The 16,768-nt window shown below is 45.5% G+C and overlaps 2 protein-coding genes across 2 annotated transcripts in view; one reads left to right on the top strand and one right to left on the bottom strand.

Moving 5' to 3' along the window:
• LOC122389940 (forkhead box protein N3-like) overlaps positions 1-16,768 on the bottom strand; it is a 49,332-nt gene that overhangs the window by 26,972 nt on the left and 5,592 nt on the right. The window lies entirely within an intron of this gene.
• Positions 7,016-16,709, top strand: LOC122389942. Its single transcript, XM_043382450.1, has 8 exons — positions 7,016-7,039; positions 8,858-9,949; positions 10,652-10,741; positions 12,440-12,577; positions 13,623-13,710; positions 14,894-15,208; positions 15,474-15,585; positions 15,999-16,709. Exons 2-8 carry the CDS (start codon positions 9,423-9,425, stop codon positions 16,307-16,309), a joined length of 1,581 nt encoding a protein of 526 aa, XP_043238385.1. The 5' UTR covers positions 7,016-7,039; positions 8,858-9,422; the 3' UTR covers positions 16,310-16,709.

Below are 16,768 nucleotides of genomic sequence, written 5' to 3'. Positions count from 1 at the left end.
CACCAGTGTCTTTGTCTTCATCACCGTCCTTGTCTCCGTCTCTCTCTCTCTCTCTCTCTCTCTCTCTCTCTCTCTCTCTCTCTCTCTCTCTCTCTCTCTCTCTCTCTCTCTCTCTCTCTCTCCTCTCTCTCTCTCTCTCTCTCTCTCTGCTCTCTCTGCTCTCTCTGCTCTCTCTCTCTGCTCTCTCTCTCTCTCACTCTCTCTCTCTCACTCACTCTCTCACTCTCTCTCTCTCTTTCTCTTCTCTCTCTTCTCTCTCTCTCTCTCTCTCTCTCTCTCTCTCTCTCTTTCTGTCCCTCTCTCTCTCTGTCTGTCTGTCTGTCTGTCTGTCTGTCTGTCTGTCTGTCTGTCTGTCTGTCTGTCTGTCTGTCTGTCTGTCTGTCTGTCTCTCTCCCTCTCTCTCTTTCTCTCTCTTCTTTCTTTTATTTAGCTGTGATTTAGCTGTCCTGTCCTGTCTGTGTTCTTGAATTTGTGTCAGTAGTCCCTACATATTTCCCCAATGTCATGTCGCTACATCATACATGAATTCACATGTACGAGACTGCGTTGCTATCTTTCTTCTGTGCCTTTGTCCGATCCTTTTTTTCTGAGAAAATGTGGTGTTTGTCTCGCTATCGTGTCTTCATGTGCGGCATTTGGAACATTCAAAACCATCGTTGTTTCTTATTCGTTTTCTGACCAAGACTGTTTGTCTCTTTTACTGTCTTCCTTAAACTTTGTGTTGCATCGTTAAGTTGCGTTTCGGAAATTTCAGGTTGTTGAAAGGAATTTTTTTCCAATTTATTAAATTTCTTCTACAGTTTCTGTTGAGCATGTTATGCTCCTAAAATTAATACAGTATCAGTTTCCCTTTTTATATGTTTGCTACGGACTGAGTAATAATGCACCAGGTGGTCCTTGTTCGTTGGCTTCCGGTATACTATTTGCCATATATTTGTCTTTGTAAACTCATGAATATCAGTTATCACGTTAGATCATGCACTCTATCAAGCAGCTGTCATTGAACTTTAACCCGCGCCCGGCTGGGGGTCCTGGATTTCCACGCCCTGCTGGGGGGGGTGTTTGAACACCCCCCCTTCTAACTCGGCTCCTGGGCCACGTAGCGATACGCGGAAGGCGGCGTTCGAAAGAGCGTCAAAAATAATGAGGAAATCACTTCGGTCAATTTTTTGGTCAGGTCAAAGGTCAGGTCACCAGAGGTCATTGAAGGCAAAATTTCGCCGATTTCCAGGTCGAATGTCGACAATTTCCAAGAAGCCAACGCATAACTCGGGAACCAATAGAGCTACAGCGCCGCGGAAAAGCGCATTCAATAGCCCTATTAACGCCCTTTCTGAGTAATTCTCTCAGATTTGACCTAACCTCAACGGTTTTGCCTGCAGGGGGCAAAAACTGCAAAAATAACCGATTTTTTCGTAAACAGTTTTTCTGCAATAACTTTTGACCCAAGCCTTGTACGAGCTTACTTTTACCAAAATCGTGTTCCTCTCGTCAAGACGCATCGAATGAACTATAATTTGACCTAGAAAGGTCAACTTGAAAATTTGACCTCAGGTCAAGGTCATGACCTGACCGGAAAGGGTCATGTTGCATATCAGTCGATCCGTATCGTCGAGCTGAACACATCTAAGGCGTTTTTATCGCTCTAGCATGCCTTTATCAAAAGTTATTTGCGAAAAACTGTTAGATACCATTCGTGACCTAAGATGACCTCAGGGCATAAACAGGGGTCACGGACACCATTTCCATGTTCAGTGTGTCTAAACCACTTGTAATTCAGTGTTTGGGAGTGTTTATAATGTCTTTCGTCCAAAAGAGGCGCATTTCAATTTTCTCCCATTGACTTATAATGGGGAGGTCGCAAAATTGACCTGACCTTAGGTCATCGATATCAAAATTCTGAGATATACATTTTGTACATGCTATTGCTCTCAGCAATCGCTGAAAGTTTCAAAGCGAACGGTCACTCGGTGTAGCTATGACAGACATTGAAACTTTTTATGAGGTGAGGTCACTTCAAGTGACCTGGTGACCTGACCTTGAATGACCTTGGTCTGAAATTTTCACAACATGTGTAGAATTGATGTATGATAAGGTGTACCAAAAACGGCGGCGCTCCGCGCCGCCGTTTTTGAGATATTCGCGAAAAACCACAGGGGGGGGTGTTCAAACACCCCCCCCCCAGCAGGGCGCGGGTTAAGTCAGAAAATATTAACAATATCTTTTTTGGCGAAATTTCGGAGTTATCCTGTGTAACGCATGGACGACGGTGCTTGAGGTCACAATTCGACGTTGTTCATTCCAAAATTATCTCATCTTCCAATGCCCAATGGTGGCCCTTCAAAGGTGATCTGTCTGCCAACAAGTACTTCTGCCAGCCGGTGACAAGTACTTGCACAAATATCTCTGCAAGCTCTTTGCCTTTACATTGGCTAGCGACACCAAGAGACATTTGATGTTTGCCAATGAATACCCCCCGATGCCAGTTAGTGCCCCGTATCGCCGCTTCAACTTTACGTGGCTGAATGATGATAATTTGAATTTTTTCGCTAGAATATCTCTAAATAAGAGTTAATCCGTAATTCCAACGTAAATATACCAAGGACGTAAATAGACCTCCGCGCTGCAGCAATTTATGCCTAAATTTGTGTGGTACATATACTTCAAATAATTTTAATTTGTTTTAGTGCTGAGAATTATTGCAATTGAAATTTGAACGCCCAATGGGGTAAAAAACACACATAGTTTGGCTGGCCTGCGCCATCACTGCCTTCGAGAGCTCGAGTGCGAATTTTACCATAGTGGTGGGAAAAACTGGCGATCCTGGTATTTGCTGAGTTTTAAGTACTTAACTTTTAAATGGCTATTTCTTTAACCCGTGCCCCACTGGGATCTGTGTATAACACGCCCCACTGGGGGGGGGGGGGGCTATTCATAGCCCCCTCCTAACTCCGAAACTACTGGGCCGATCGTCAAAATTCAAACAGCATCTGATAGCCCCGGAAAACTGCCGCAAGAAACCTAATTTCATTGACCTCGAGGTCACCGATGACGTCACAGGTCAGGTCAAAGTAAAACTTATCGATATTTGGCTTGTTCACATTTTGGGCTCTGGCTGCCGTCTTACAAGTCAGATCAGGCTGATTTTTGGTTTACATACTCGTGAACAGATGCTTTAGATACCCTGAGGTTACGAAACTTGTATTTTGATTTTCAGGTCAGGGTCAGGGCATCATAGGTCACGGAAATCTTATGTCATAAGTCGGTCACGTGACACATGTTTTATGGTCCATTTAGGCCATAGATTTCGAATTCGGTGTCGCCCGTGTCATTTGGGGTCATTGTCATATGAATATAGCTGAGGTCAGGTCACTTTCAGGTCAAAAAAGGTCAAATTTCAAAGTTGAATTTTTTCAACAAAAAACATATCTATCGGATGCAGTTTGAGCTCAGGAACACGATGGTGCTACTTTTATTGGTGTACGATGTCAAATTGGTACATAAAAAATGATTGTAAAAATTTAAAATTGTGAACTTTTACTAAAATGCGTATAACTTAGCCAATTTTGAAGGTATCTGACTGAAAATTGCTAGAGTAAGTCATAAGCATGTGTTCTATCACATATATTCCGGTTTTTTCGAAGAGTCAAAAATTTTGAAATAAAGATAATAACACACATTTTGAATTTTAATAAAACTAATTTTCAAAATTTTCAAAATTTTGAAAATTCGAGATAGCAGTTTGATAGCGCAGTCTATTCTGAGTCCCCTCATGCAAAGAAATTGGATCTAGCTCAAAAACTGAGCTCCTGGGAGCGATTTCCGTGGTTCAATGTTTTGCGTCGAAATTGGCCGAACATGACGTCACTCTGACGTCATTTCCGGCCGTTCTATGATAGATACGAAGTTCATATTTTGACACAAGGTGTCAAATTGATTCAGCCGAAGGTACTGAAAGTTTTGCGGCGATACGTCAAGCGGTTTAGAAGTTATTGCAGAAAAACGGAAGGGGGGGGGCTATGAATAGCCCCCCCCCCCCAGTGGGGCGCGGGTTAACCCGCGCCCTGCTGGGGGGAGGGTGTTTGAACACCCCACCCCCACCCCTGCAGGTTTTTTAAGCTGTTTTTTGGCACACCTTATCATACATCTTTTCGCACATGCTGTAAAAATTTTATCCCAAGTTCACCCTAGGTCAGGGTACCAGGTCACTTCAAATGACCTCACCTAAAAAGTTTCAATTAGAGTTGCAAAGTTTTCCCCAAAGGCTGCTACCGGCACCGCCCCGCCCCACAAAAATTTCCTGGGATACCGGCATGCTACCACGCCCCAAGCAAAAAAACCGCCAAATTACCGGCATACTAAAAAACCTGCATTCTTGATTCTAGCTTACCCCTGCAAGAGATGCCACATTTTGGCAGTTTCAGTACCCCTCCCACCCAACAGCCATCCATTGTCCAACCACAAATACCAGCAGGCTGATTTTGGCTGAGTTGGCCCCACAAATACCCAAAATTTTGAAACTCAATTCCAGTCTATAGCTGTTAAAATATCACCCGTAATCAAAGAAGTATTGCCTACAAAAAACTATTACGTTCATCAAAAAGGTGTGGACAAAAAGGACTTGAATTACTGAAATGTGTTTTGAAGACTGGACAGTGAGCAGTAATCACATTTACATTTCACAGGTGTTCTACTTTTCCATATTCTCCTAAAATGTTGCAGGCACCAGCCAAATGTTTAAAATCTAGATGGTCAAAACATAGGTAAGCAAGTAGGTACAGATTCGGCCATCTTCCTAACTGAGGAGGCGAGATCAACATCTACTTTTTCCTATCCACTATGGCTTGCTGGTTCGTGAATAAGATACGAATCATGTAAAAAATGTGTTAATAACTCACTGGTCCTGAGAATAGTCACCAAATAATATGTATAAAAACGATATCTTCCATCCTCTCCAACCTCAAGCGGGAACAAACACAAGGGCATCGATTTCGAAACAGATGCGCCATAACAGAGGCTTTTAACCAGCTGATTAAAACGCTGCAAAAAATGTTTAACGACTGCAAGCCACCGCCTCGTGAATGATAATATTGATAAAAATCATCCAACACAATATTAAATTATAATGAAATCAACATTGTAGTGTAATTCACTACAAAGAAATTCATTTCTCTTCAGTTATTCAGCCAAAAGGGTATATGAATAAATATTACGTCATCAGATTACATCCATTCATTAGGGGAGAGAGAATCTTAAAAGTAAATCCTTGGTTGTCTAATTATTGCGCCACTTTGTGTCAATTTTGCCTGCATGATGTGTTTTCTTGTAAAGATAAGACAAAATGCCAGTTCAAATCCATTTTCATTTAATTATGGGACCAAAGTCAGGCTCAGGGCTACCTAACACCTGCCTTTTCAGCTGGATTTTCAGTGTCAAATTCTTTGTAGAGTTTCTCAGACCACATCTCATGATCTCAGGACTCAAGGCCAGTTTCCAAACATTGTGTTTTTTGGTGTTTTGATTCTGCCTTTTCCCCTAGGGAATGTTGTCATGAACATTTATTTATTTTATTGTGCTATACGTATTACCTACCATTAGACTTACTAGTTGATCGTGCTTTTGCAACATGAATGAGTATTCTTCCTTTTATAGACCACAGTAGATTCTTGACAATTCTTATGATAACCAAGCCTGTGAATTGTGTGAAATGCTGAGGTCCATGTGTTACCCCTACACTTAGCAATGGAACTTCTACCACAAAATGTATCTTGCAGTGGCTAGCTAATATTGCTGTTACTACAATTTGAGAGCCTCTTAGTGTCCAAAGTTTGAATCATTTGCTGATAATTTTTTTGCACAAAATCAAAAATACCGGCATGCTACCGGCAAGACATGCCAGATACCACGAATAAACCTGCGGTAGTGAAAAATTACCGGCATGCCGGTAGTGCGGTAGGAAAATTTTGCAACTCTAGTTTCAATGCCTGTCATAGCTATACCGAGTGACCGATCGCTTTGAAACTTTCAGCGATTGATAAATGAAACAACGTGTACAAAACGTATATCACGAAATTTCGATATCGATGACCTAAGGTCAGGTCATTTTTTAGACCTCTATTATAAGTCAATGGGAGAAAATTGAAAAGCGCCTCTTTTAGACGAACACCATTATTAACATTTTCAAACACTTAATTATGAGTAAACATGACACGATAAACCGGAGAATGGCACCCGTGACCCCTCGTTATGTCCCCGAGTTCATCTCAGGTCACGAATGGTATCTAACAGTTTTTCGCTCATTACTCCTGATAGAGGCAAGCTAGAGCGATGAAAACGCCTTAGATGTGTTTGGCTCGACGATATGATATGAAACCTGACCTTTGCGGTCAGGTCATGACCTTGACCTGGGGTCAACTTTCAAAATTGACCTTTGAAGGTCAAATTATAGTACATTTGACGCGTCTCGACGAGAGGAACACGATGCTGGCAAAAGTAATGTCGTGTCTCTCTTGAGTCAAAAGTTATTGAATAAAAATATTTTCCTATAAAGCGGCTATTTTGGGAGTATTTGCCACCTGGAGGCTAAACTGTTGACCTGAGGTCAAATCTGAGAACATTATTCAGAAAGGCCTGTAAAAGAGATATCGAATGCGCTTTTTCAGCAGCGCTGTAGCTCTATTGGTTCCCGAGTTGTCCCTTGGCAGTTTCGAAAAATGTTGAAATAGCAAAATTTGACCTTTGATGACCTCTGGTGACCTGACTTTTGACCTGACCTAAAAAATCACTGAAGTATTTTCGTCATGGTTTTTGACTTTTTTTTTAATGTCGCTTACCGCGTGTCGCTACGTGGCCCAAGGGCCGAGTTGGGGGGGGGGGGGGGATAGAAAGCTTTATGGAAATTACAAGATGGCAGCTCTGCAAACAGCCAAATATGCCCGAACTAATAAACACCCGTGCTAAACCTTTGCAGGTGCATTTATGTCCAAATTACTAGCTGGTGCTTTCATCTTTTCAGGTGGACTTCAAGCAGATCTGTCCAGTATGCCGCATTAGCTGTGAAAACATACACCTAACCGCCAAACATATCAGTAGAGAGCATGAGAACTGTACTGGGTTTTCTGTAAAATGTTTGTACTGCGCGAAAGTGTTCTCGCATGTTAAAAAATGGAAGAGGCATGTGATCGAAGTGCATGTTCGTGGTGGCATCGTTGTGTCCTCTCAGCATAGTTTCGTATGTCCAAGCACATCACGTGGAAGTGTATCGACTCAGACTGTTGACACAGAAGTGGGCGCCGTCATCGAGCGAGACAATTGTCCTGATATTCATGCTAGTTGCGCTGATACCGCTGCCCAAAAAGACGATACTTGTACTGGCAATCAGGGGCTCGAACATCCGGCAAATTTTCTGCTAAAACTGAAATCGTCCGGTCTCAGTGATAAGCACTGCGATTCGTTGGCGGATTATTTGAAAAAATATTCGTACAAAGTTGCTAGCGAATGTGTCAGTAGCATCGCCAAAGGGGACAATCCCGACCTATCAAACCTACCGTCGCTCAAGGCTCTCGATGAAGTCCGCTCTTCCGCTGCATGTGGCAAATACGCTTCACGTAATCTTCTATGTGTGAGCCCCTGTGAAGTATTACTTGGGAAGTCTGATGCTGGGAAGTCGCTGTCTTTTCAGTATATATCGCTAACATCACAGCTGCAAAGCTTGTTCGCCAGCAAACGTTTCCAGGAGCACAATCTCCTTGAATCGGAATCCAGGTCAAACTTGGGTGTTTACAGGGATATATTTGATGGAACTTGCCACCAGAGGGAACAAAATCGGATTTCATTGATACTCTTTTTTGACGAATTTGTTGTTTCCTGCCCGATTGGAAGTCATTCAAAGCAGTACAAGCTGGGCGCTGTTTATTGCTGTATTGCCAACTTGAACGAGAACAGGGCTCACGCAGATAACACACTACTTTTGCTGCTCTTTCAAACAAAGTATTTGGAGAAATATTCGTGGGATGTGATACTAAAACCATTGATAGATGAGTTGGTGACTCTTGAACAATGCGGAACGATATTGGTCAATCGAGGAAATCGTGTTCCTGTGAGCGTTCGCGTTGAGTTCATTTGCGGCGATAACCTAGGCATTCACAGCATTGCAGGCTTTTATGCATCGTTTTGTAACACGAACAGACTTTGTCGTGCCTGCTACATATCCCCAGTTGAACTTAAGTCATGCTTTGATGTGAGTCAGCTCCGGCCACGCACTCAGGAGTTGTATGCCTACGAGCTTAGTGTTTTAGAAAAGAACCAGTTCTCCAAAGCTCACTGCAAACGATTTGGAATCAACTTTCCATGCCCTTTCCGGGAGCTAAAGCAATTCCACGCTGCTGACTTCTTCCCATTCGACATTGTTCATGACTTGTTCGAGGGTGTCGTGAAATATTGCATTAGTTTGGTCCTTACTGCAGGAGTGCAGCGATCACTTCTTAATTTGAATGCCTTGAATGGAGTAATTGCCACTTTTGCGTTTTCACCGCTGGAGGGAAACAAGCCTGTGACGCTGCAAAGAAGTGGTGGCACCGTGTGTGTTGGGGGTACTGCTTCTGAAGTGTGGACATTGTTGCGTTTTTTGCCCTTGCTGCTGTCGGAAGCTAACAGCGGCTTGTTAGATGCCCCTGAATCCGAAGTGCTCAGAGGTCTTATAGTTATAGTTCAGTACGCTGTTTCGCCTGTGTTGTTTGAAAGTGACCTTGTAGCGTTTGAGAAGCTTGTTAGTGAGTGGCTGACACTTCTGACGTGCACATTCGTAGACTTTGTGCTGACCCCAAAGTTTCATTATCTGCTGCATTACGCGAGTCAGATAAGAAAGCATGGCCCCTTGCGTTGCTGCTGGACAATGCGTTTTGAAGGAAAGCATCAGAATTTGAAGTCGTTCCTGGCTCGCTCAAAAAATAATCGTAATGTTTGTAAAACGATAGCTTCTCGGCACCAGCGGTTCATTGCTGTTCGGCATAACGCGCCTCAACCCAGTGCCGTATCGTCACGAAAGTCGTTCAGCCGAAAGAACAAGGCGAGTTTTCCTGTAGCTGTTCAAACACTTGTCGCGCAAAATGGTCACCCGGTTTGGAAATCCGTGACGCACATGAATACGGAGTATACAGCCGGCAATGTGATCTTGGTGAAGCGTGATGACACTGTTGTGTTCTGCCGAATCCTGTGCGTGTGTTCAAAGGACGATGACGTACAGTTTGTAGTTCGGTACTGTGGCAACTCAGATTTGTCTCATGTGTCGTGTGTTGAACTTGAGATGCAAGAACAATTCGAAAGTGTGCGCCCCGAATGTCTGGCTGATTATCTGCCGCTTGCCTGTTATAGCATCTGTGAAAAGGAGTTGGTAGTGCTCAAGCACAAACTTTCTTCGAACCATGTACGAGTACCTAGTTAGCCAGGGCATGGTAAAAAAACTCGTTCGTGTGCGTGAAAAGAAACACTTGGTACAGGCTATTGGCGAGGCGTTTGGTGTTGATGTGGAGGACTTGATGGTGCGATACTACGTGGCTGCATTCGACGACTACGTTGATCTGGATAACGTGGCAGAGCTTCCTGACCAGTGTCGGCTGCAAGTCCACCTCCGTGTGACGCCGGAGGCCCACGCACATCTACTACGTCAAGGAGACACGGTCCTTGTGCTGCCAGAACAGGCCGTGTTTGCTTCAGGACCAGCCACGTTTGCGCCTGGGCCATCGTCGGAGCCCACGCCTGGGCCATCATCCGAGCCCACGCCCGGGCCATCATCCGAACCCACGCCTGGGCCATCATCCGAGCCCACGCCCGGGCCATCATCCGAGCCCACGCCTGGGCCATCATCCGAGCCCACGCCTGGGCCATCATCTGAGCCCATGCCTGAGTCAGCCCTCGCTGGAATGTCGGACTACACCAGGACCTTCGACAGGTATTCTTCTCTCAAATAGTATTTTAATGTATTAGCTTATGTTTTTTTTTTGCCATGATGCAGGATAATACATATGCAAAAACGATCAATAACGTGGCACATACATGTTCAGAACAAAGCCGCAAAAATGGAACAGGGTTTCGTCAGTGGAAAGATTATTTCATTTTTGCGGCTTTGTTCTTAACGATTATTATTAATACCTATATGCCATGATTTCGATCCTTTTTGCATATTTATTATCATGTTTAATTACATGTTATATGGTAGTATATTTATTATATGTCCGTATATTATACGCATTGTTCACTTTTTTCTCGACGTGTCCTTACTTTTTTTTTACAAAACTCAATACAATCTTCATTGTCATCACCAAAGTCAAATCCTAAGAAACTGGTGAGAAGCGCGGTTTTGAAAAGGCTCATTTTGCAATTATGTGCACCATATGGTAACATAAATACCACACTTAGGTCCTTGCTTAGGTCGGAACAAGCAAGGAACAAGGTCGGAATGATTTCTTGAGTACCTTGGTCGTTGTTTGATTTTCCACCCTCGGTCTTCGGCCTCGGGCGGAATATCAACAACGACCTAAAAAATCATTTACCGGTCCCGTGTGGTATTTTATCATACCTGACCCTCCTTCCCACTGGATAGAACGTATAGGTACATTGCGCAATTGCCATTCAAAGCGCTTTTGTTTTGCAGCCCGATGTCCGGTTCTGGAATATCGCCGAATGCCGGTAGCTCCACGCCAGTCCAACTTAGTCCAACGTCTCCGACGGCACCAGAGCGTGTGTAAGTACATGTTGGTGACTTAATTCCCTCCCGTCAAGGTGGTTGATGCGCACTCCACACCTGATGTTTTTCGTAGATTGCATAAAAACGGCGGTGTTGTGCCAAATTTGACATAGCCTATTGGAGGGGGGGGGGGGGTAACCTTTCCTTTGTATATGTGACCTAAAAATGTTATGTCCGGCTGAACTAAGGTCAATGAAAAAGATAAATGTTGGGGCCAAATTTCAACTGCCTTCATGCATCCCTGCCACACAAAATTTTTGGCCGATATCTTTTAAACTCTCATGATGTGCTTATATAGTTCACTGAGCTGTATAGGGTGACGGGTGTTCCAAAAAAAAACTGAGCCTATAAGCTAGATTATAATATAGTTAATATACTTAAGTTAACCAGCGCCGTGCTGATGGTTTAGATTTTCCGTCGAGTGCTGGGGGGAGGGGGGAGGTTTTACGTCCCCCCTCTAACCCGGCTCTTGAGCTACGTAGCGACACGTGGCAAGCGGCATTCGGAAGTTCGTCAAAAAACATTACGAAAGTAGGTACTTTAGTCAGTTTTTAGGTCAGGTCAAAGGTCAGGTCACCAGAGGTCACCAAAAAATGTTACCGATTTTTCCCGATTTTCCAACTTCAGAAGCTGCAGCTCATGAACCAAAAGACTAGAGCGGCGCGGGAAAAGGCAAACGATAGCCCATTTCAGCCCTATCTTAAAATTTGACCACACCCTATGCGGAAAAGATGCATAATAAGTTGTTGCGCGTCGCCGTTTTTAGATATTCGCGAAAAAACCTTTGGGGGGAGGAAAACGCCCCCCCCCTCCCCAACACGGCGCGGGTTAATATCTGCCCAGCTGCGTGCTCTGCAATTTTGAAAGAAAAAAAACGCTTGTTGAAAAGAAAGGGAAAGTTCCATCCATGTCAGCCCGAAGTTGAAAAAAATTATCTTTAAAGAGAGTAGTCGCGATTGCTAGATGTAAAGTTGTTTAGTTTTTTTTTTTTAAATTTAGTCCGAACCTTTTGATAGGAAGGATCCACAAGGACAGAGCCACCGCTAAGCGAAGCTTGTTGCGATGACACTGCCCTCTACCCTCCGATCGCGCAATGCCAGTTCTATGGCAGAATTTAGAATCCAAAGTTTAACGTGCGCACATAGCCGCGCACCGCCGGTCCCCTCACTGACTTCGCCTGGCTACGGCCTGCCGCCCGCCAACCGCAACCATACCTGTCAGGAGGCCCATAAATGTCAAGCGCTCGTCGCGCTTCGAACCCGGACTGTTATAACCGGGAACGCGTGCTCTCACCACGCGGAGTCCAACGCTCTACAAACTGAGCTACGGGACCGGCAAGATCCCGTAGATTCTTGTTGAAATGGCTCCGTAATTTTAAACGATGCTAAACAGCATCCACTTTTCACGGTGTGTCATTTAAAGTAATGATTCAGATTTCTAATGTGACACCAAACGTCGAAAATGCTAAATAACCCGATCAAACTTCGTAAAGTTGGTCGTTCTTTACTACTTTCAATTCTGAAGTGCGTGAAAGGGAGCGGGACGGCTCAAAGCCACGCTGTCCAGACTTCATTTTTAGGAAACATTTAGGTACCACTGAATGAGCCAAGTGGTAAGAACTTATTACCAATAACAAGGTCACAAGGGTTCCCAAAATGCAAAATGGTAACATTATACTGATCATTTTGCTTACAGACTGCTGAAAGTGTCACTGGACGACATGTCGCCCAAACTGAGGACTACTCTTCAGTGTGGGACAAAACTGAAGAGGGATGACTGGATCGAGATTGGAAACGTCATCTACGAGAAATATGTCGAGAAGTACTCTAACCCGTGAGTAGGCTTCCTCCAACTTGAATTTGCTTAAAAGTGCGCCCGCCCCCCCCCCTCCTTCACGTTGGTTTTGAGATGAGATTGCCAGGTTTGTAGTCAAGCTCAGCAACCATGGCCTTTCCTGGCCATATACGTAGCAATTGCCGATTACCACACTCTGCTGACGGTGTTTGACCCCCGCCCTTCTAACTTTACCCCCAGGCCACCTATGTATGCGTGATGTATGTATGTATGTATGTATGTATGGATGGATGGATGGATGGATGCATATATATATATATATATATATATATATATATATATATATATATATATATGCTATCCTTTGCGTATGTTTTTTGGAAAATTGGGTAAAGATCGGATTTTTTTTGTGAAAATTTGGAGATTTTTTGTACATTTTGGGAAAAATGCATGAAAGTTTTGTGCGAGGATAAATTCTGTCCCCAAACTCAAAGGTCTAGCGATGCCAATGGGCCTAGCGCGGGTTAAACCCGAAAAGGTTCAAAATGCCTCGGGCTTGAATTTGAGCCCGATGCCGGGCCCGTGGGCTCAAGATTCCCACTCATGGGCGTAGGAACCTCACGAAAAGTGTGTGTGGGGGGGGAGGGGGGGGCAGCGAAACTTCATTGTCACTTTGTGGGAGCCCCCAATACCCCTAAAAATAAATTTTTGCAGTTTTGTGCTCATCTTACCTTGTTATACCATTTCCTGCTCTTAGTTTTGTATTCAAATAACAAATGAAGAATTTTCTTTAAAAGTGGTTGGAAAGTGGGGGACCATGCCCCCCGCACCCCCGTTCCTACGCCTATGCCATTACTAGCAGGTAGGTCTGTTGGTAGGCATATTCTTGCGGCCAAATAAACCCTTTTGTTTTGGACGAACGCCTGACTTATGACCTGGGGCGGGAAGCCGAAATAGCTCACGTCCCTGCAACCTACTTTGGGCTCAACAAGCGTTTCCCTTTCATCACTGTTAGAGGGCTAAGCAGTTTTCAGTGATTGTCTTGTTATCCTTGTTTTCAACATCTTCATTCCATTCCTTTTAGGTATCCTAAGAGGTACAGCGACATCGCCTACTGCATTATCCGGCAGATACCAAACCTGGTACAGGACAAAACTGTAGGCGAGACAGCGGTAAGTTGACCAGTGTTGCCCTTACATATTTGCCAAATTTGGTGTTGCCGAGACGCGGATCTTATCGGCAGTTTATTCGGGGGGGGGGGGGGTACCTCGTGAAAATTTTGTTGTGTTACGTTGAGTAATGGTGCAATGTGAGGAAAAAAGGAGTGGGTGGGTTGGAAATATTAACACACGCCGGCACCGGTCTTTTTCCCATCCTCGGCGGCACGGGGGGGAGGGGGGTACGAATCCCTTCGCGTTGGCCCCCTGATAGAGCTAGAGCTTCGCGAAAAAAAAACGAGCGCATCGGCCGTTACGAGAGGAAGCCGACGGTATACAATGGCCTTTGGCCCATCGGTGACCTTAGAGGTCACTGGTCACTGGTCAGGTCAAAGCCTCGTATCGGGACTAGCTGAAGCCACAGAAGACAAAGACCTTGTAGCGCTATGACGTCGACCAAAATGCGTCAATCACTGCCAAAATAGACTAAAAAGTATCAACTTTGAAATTTGACCTAATTTGACCTGACCTTGACCTGACCTCCACCAAAACATAACATTAACTGGCCCCAAAGGCTGCTTGACCCACATAATCGCATTTGTCATGTAAAATGGACCATAAAACATGTATCACACGACACTTTCATATTGTGACCACCAGTGACCTGATCTCTGTAACCTGACTTGGTATCTGTGACCTCAGATAGCAAAGTATGTGTTTGACGAACAATGTACCATCGATGGTTTTCAATAACTTACCAATTTACTCGATTTCACAACACATTTCTTGAAATGCCTGTGAACGGTGAAAATCCGACCTTTGACCTGACCTGTGACGTCATCGGTTTGAACTAGGTCAATGAAATTTGGTCACAAGGTAGTTCCCCGGTGGGGCTATCGAGCGCCGTTTGAATTTTGAACATCGGCTGGTAAACTTCCGAGATCTTGGGGGGGGGGGGGGCGAAACGCCCCCCCCCCCTACTATCGGCGGTAGGGTCCGCCGATAGCCCTACGGGGCGCGGGTCAATATTTGACATTACTCTCATGAGCGTTCTATGAAAGCTGATCTTAACGGATCCTCCATTTTCCTATAATTCAGGTATGCCTGCCTACATCGTAATTCATGAGCACAGCTCTTCATTTCACTTTGAGGCTGAAAAGTATACAAATAGAGAACAACTGTGTGGTCTTGCCTACAGGAACTAATCGCTGAAAAGTTGGCCACAAAGTTCCGCAACAAGCGGCGGAGACTGGACTCCTCTGCCTCAAATCTGGGCGTCCGCAAGCCGGTGCGGTACGGGATGGGGCTGCCGCAGTACGCCCCCGCTTTTGAAGACAGTCAGCGCCTAGAAGTGCAGCGGGCGGTGGAGCAGCTGCAGACAGTCAATGGCCAGGAGGCCATCGATGGCCTGATGCAAGACACCTTCGCCGACCGCAGACACCTGATAGTTAGGGAAAAGGTGTCAGTGGCGATTATCAAGGAGCGCTACGGTGCGCTCTTCAGCGTTTACCAGGTACATTGAACTGGCTTACAATAAATAGCATTGGTCGTTGTTCAATGATTTTTAGTTGACGAAGTTAATGCATGGATATAGCGTAAAACCATTCTTAGTATCGCGATAGTTGAGTCAGCGCCGCCCAGTATCGACCGATCGCCATGTGTAAAGTGTTATTGCGGGAAAGTATAAGCCCAGCCAAAGATTTGACTGCGTTTTCGATAGCCCCGTTTTACCTGCCTCTTTCCAATAGGGTTACTGAGTACTGACTCTGGTGTTTCAGCTCTGGATGGAGCTAGAACGTATGGCCGGCCGCAGTCTGCGGCGGGAAAGTGAACTCCTGTGGGCACGTTATCTGACGGCAGCACAAGAGGTGCTTGGCTGTTCCGACATCGGTGAGTTGGATTTGCCGACATCCCCACTGTTTGTACTACTCCCTCCTTGCCTTGTTGTGAAGGCTCACATTTATACACTTGTCGGTAGAGTTGATGACAGGGCCAAGGACGTAGCCAAATGGGTCACGGGGCCATGTCCCCCCCCCCCGAGAAGGAAAAATAAAAATTTAAATAGCTGCGCTACACCCCCAAAAATAGTGAGCCCAATCCGAAGTTTTTCTTTTTAGAGGGAGTACCCTGGCTAGTGGCCCCTGGTGCCCCCCCCCCCCGAGCAAAATCCTGGCTACGTGTTTGGACATGGGGCACTCCATCACTCCCCGTCCCATACCAATTCCATGCCCGCCCCGGCCGTCCCAAGTGCCCTTTCCATTTGCAGTTTTCCCTAAATATGTTAAATGCATGTTTCTTTTCAGATCGCGTCCCGAAGGCCATCGCCTGGGCACTGGGCGACGCCCTGGATATCTATCGCAACGATGGCGAGGGTCCTGGTGCTGTGGTGGCCGGCGGCACTGTCTTCGTCGATGGAGTAGAGGTGGCGGAAGTGGGAGAGAGGGACGCTCTCCTCGTATGGGCCGTGGCCCTCTTCGTCTTCTCGCTCAAATACCCCACGGGCTCTCGGTCCACCGGGCGCTATCTCTCGTATCATGTCTTGGGCGTCGAAGACGAGGCGCCCAAAGACAGAGTTAGCCAGCGCTTCCATGGTGAAGTGATGAAGCACATGTAGGTAGTGTTACGGGCATCGTCTGTTACTCGCCGTGAGCGTGGCCCTGGAGGGTGGCGCCGGTGTGGCGGCCCGGCAAAGTACGCGGGTAGGCCGGCGTGGCTTTGTTTGCAGCTAGTCCAGAGACCGCGTTTCTGAAGTGAAGTCATTGAGCACATCTAGGTTGTTTTACGGGCACTGTCTGTTTCTCGCCGTGAGGGTGGCGCCGGTGCGGCGGCCCGACAAAGTGTACGCGGGTAGGCCGGCGTGGCTTTGTTTGCAGCTAGTCCAGAGACCGCGCTTCTTTCTTCTGGCATAGAGCCAGACCGCGTAGCATGGAAGGCATGATGTTGTGGAAAACTGGTGAGAATTACGCTCTGAAATGTTATATAGCGTCTTTCTAATAAATGACATGGAAATCAAACTCTATCTTTTTAACGCTTTGGTTGAGAAGCGCAACGGAATACCGTACCTATGGGTGGG

This window comes from Amphibalanus amphitrite, unplaced genomic scaffold, assembly GCF_019059575.1.
Source record: "Amphibalanus amphitrite isolate SeventyFive unplaced genomic scaffold, NRLGWU_Aamphi_draft 000377F_arrow, whole genome shotgun sequence".
Classification (NCBI taxonomy): domain Eukaryota; kingdom Metazoa; phylum Arthropoda; class Thecostraca; order Balanomorpha; family Balanidae; genus Amphibalanus; species Amphibalanus amphitrite.
Note: the sequence above shows the minus strand (reverse complement) of the source record. Positions and strands in the feature narration are given on the sequence as shown.

What these genes read in the sequence shown, in the direction of transcription:
- LOC122389942 (XM_043382450.1), top strand. Translation starts at nt 9,423, where the DNA reads ATGTACGAGTACCTAGTTAGCCAGGGCATGGTAAAAAAACTCGTTCGT. An exon ending in GTCGAGAAGTACTCTAACCC is followed by an intron (nt 12,578 to 13,622) that starts GTGAGTAGGCTT and finishes CATTCCTTTTAG; the next exon opens with GTATCCTAAGAGGTACAGCG. An exon ending in AAACTGTAGGCGAGACAGCG is followed by an intron (nt 13,711 to 14,893) that starts GTAAGTTGACCA and finishes TCTTGCCTACAG; the next exon opens with GAACTAATCGCTGAAAAGTT.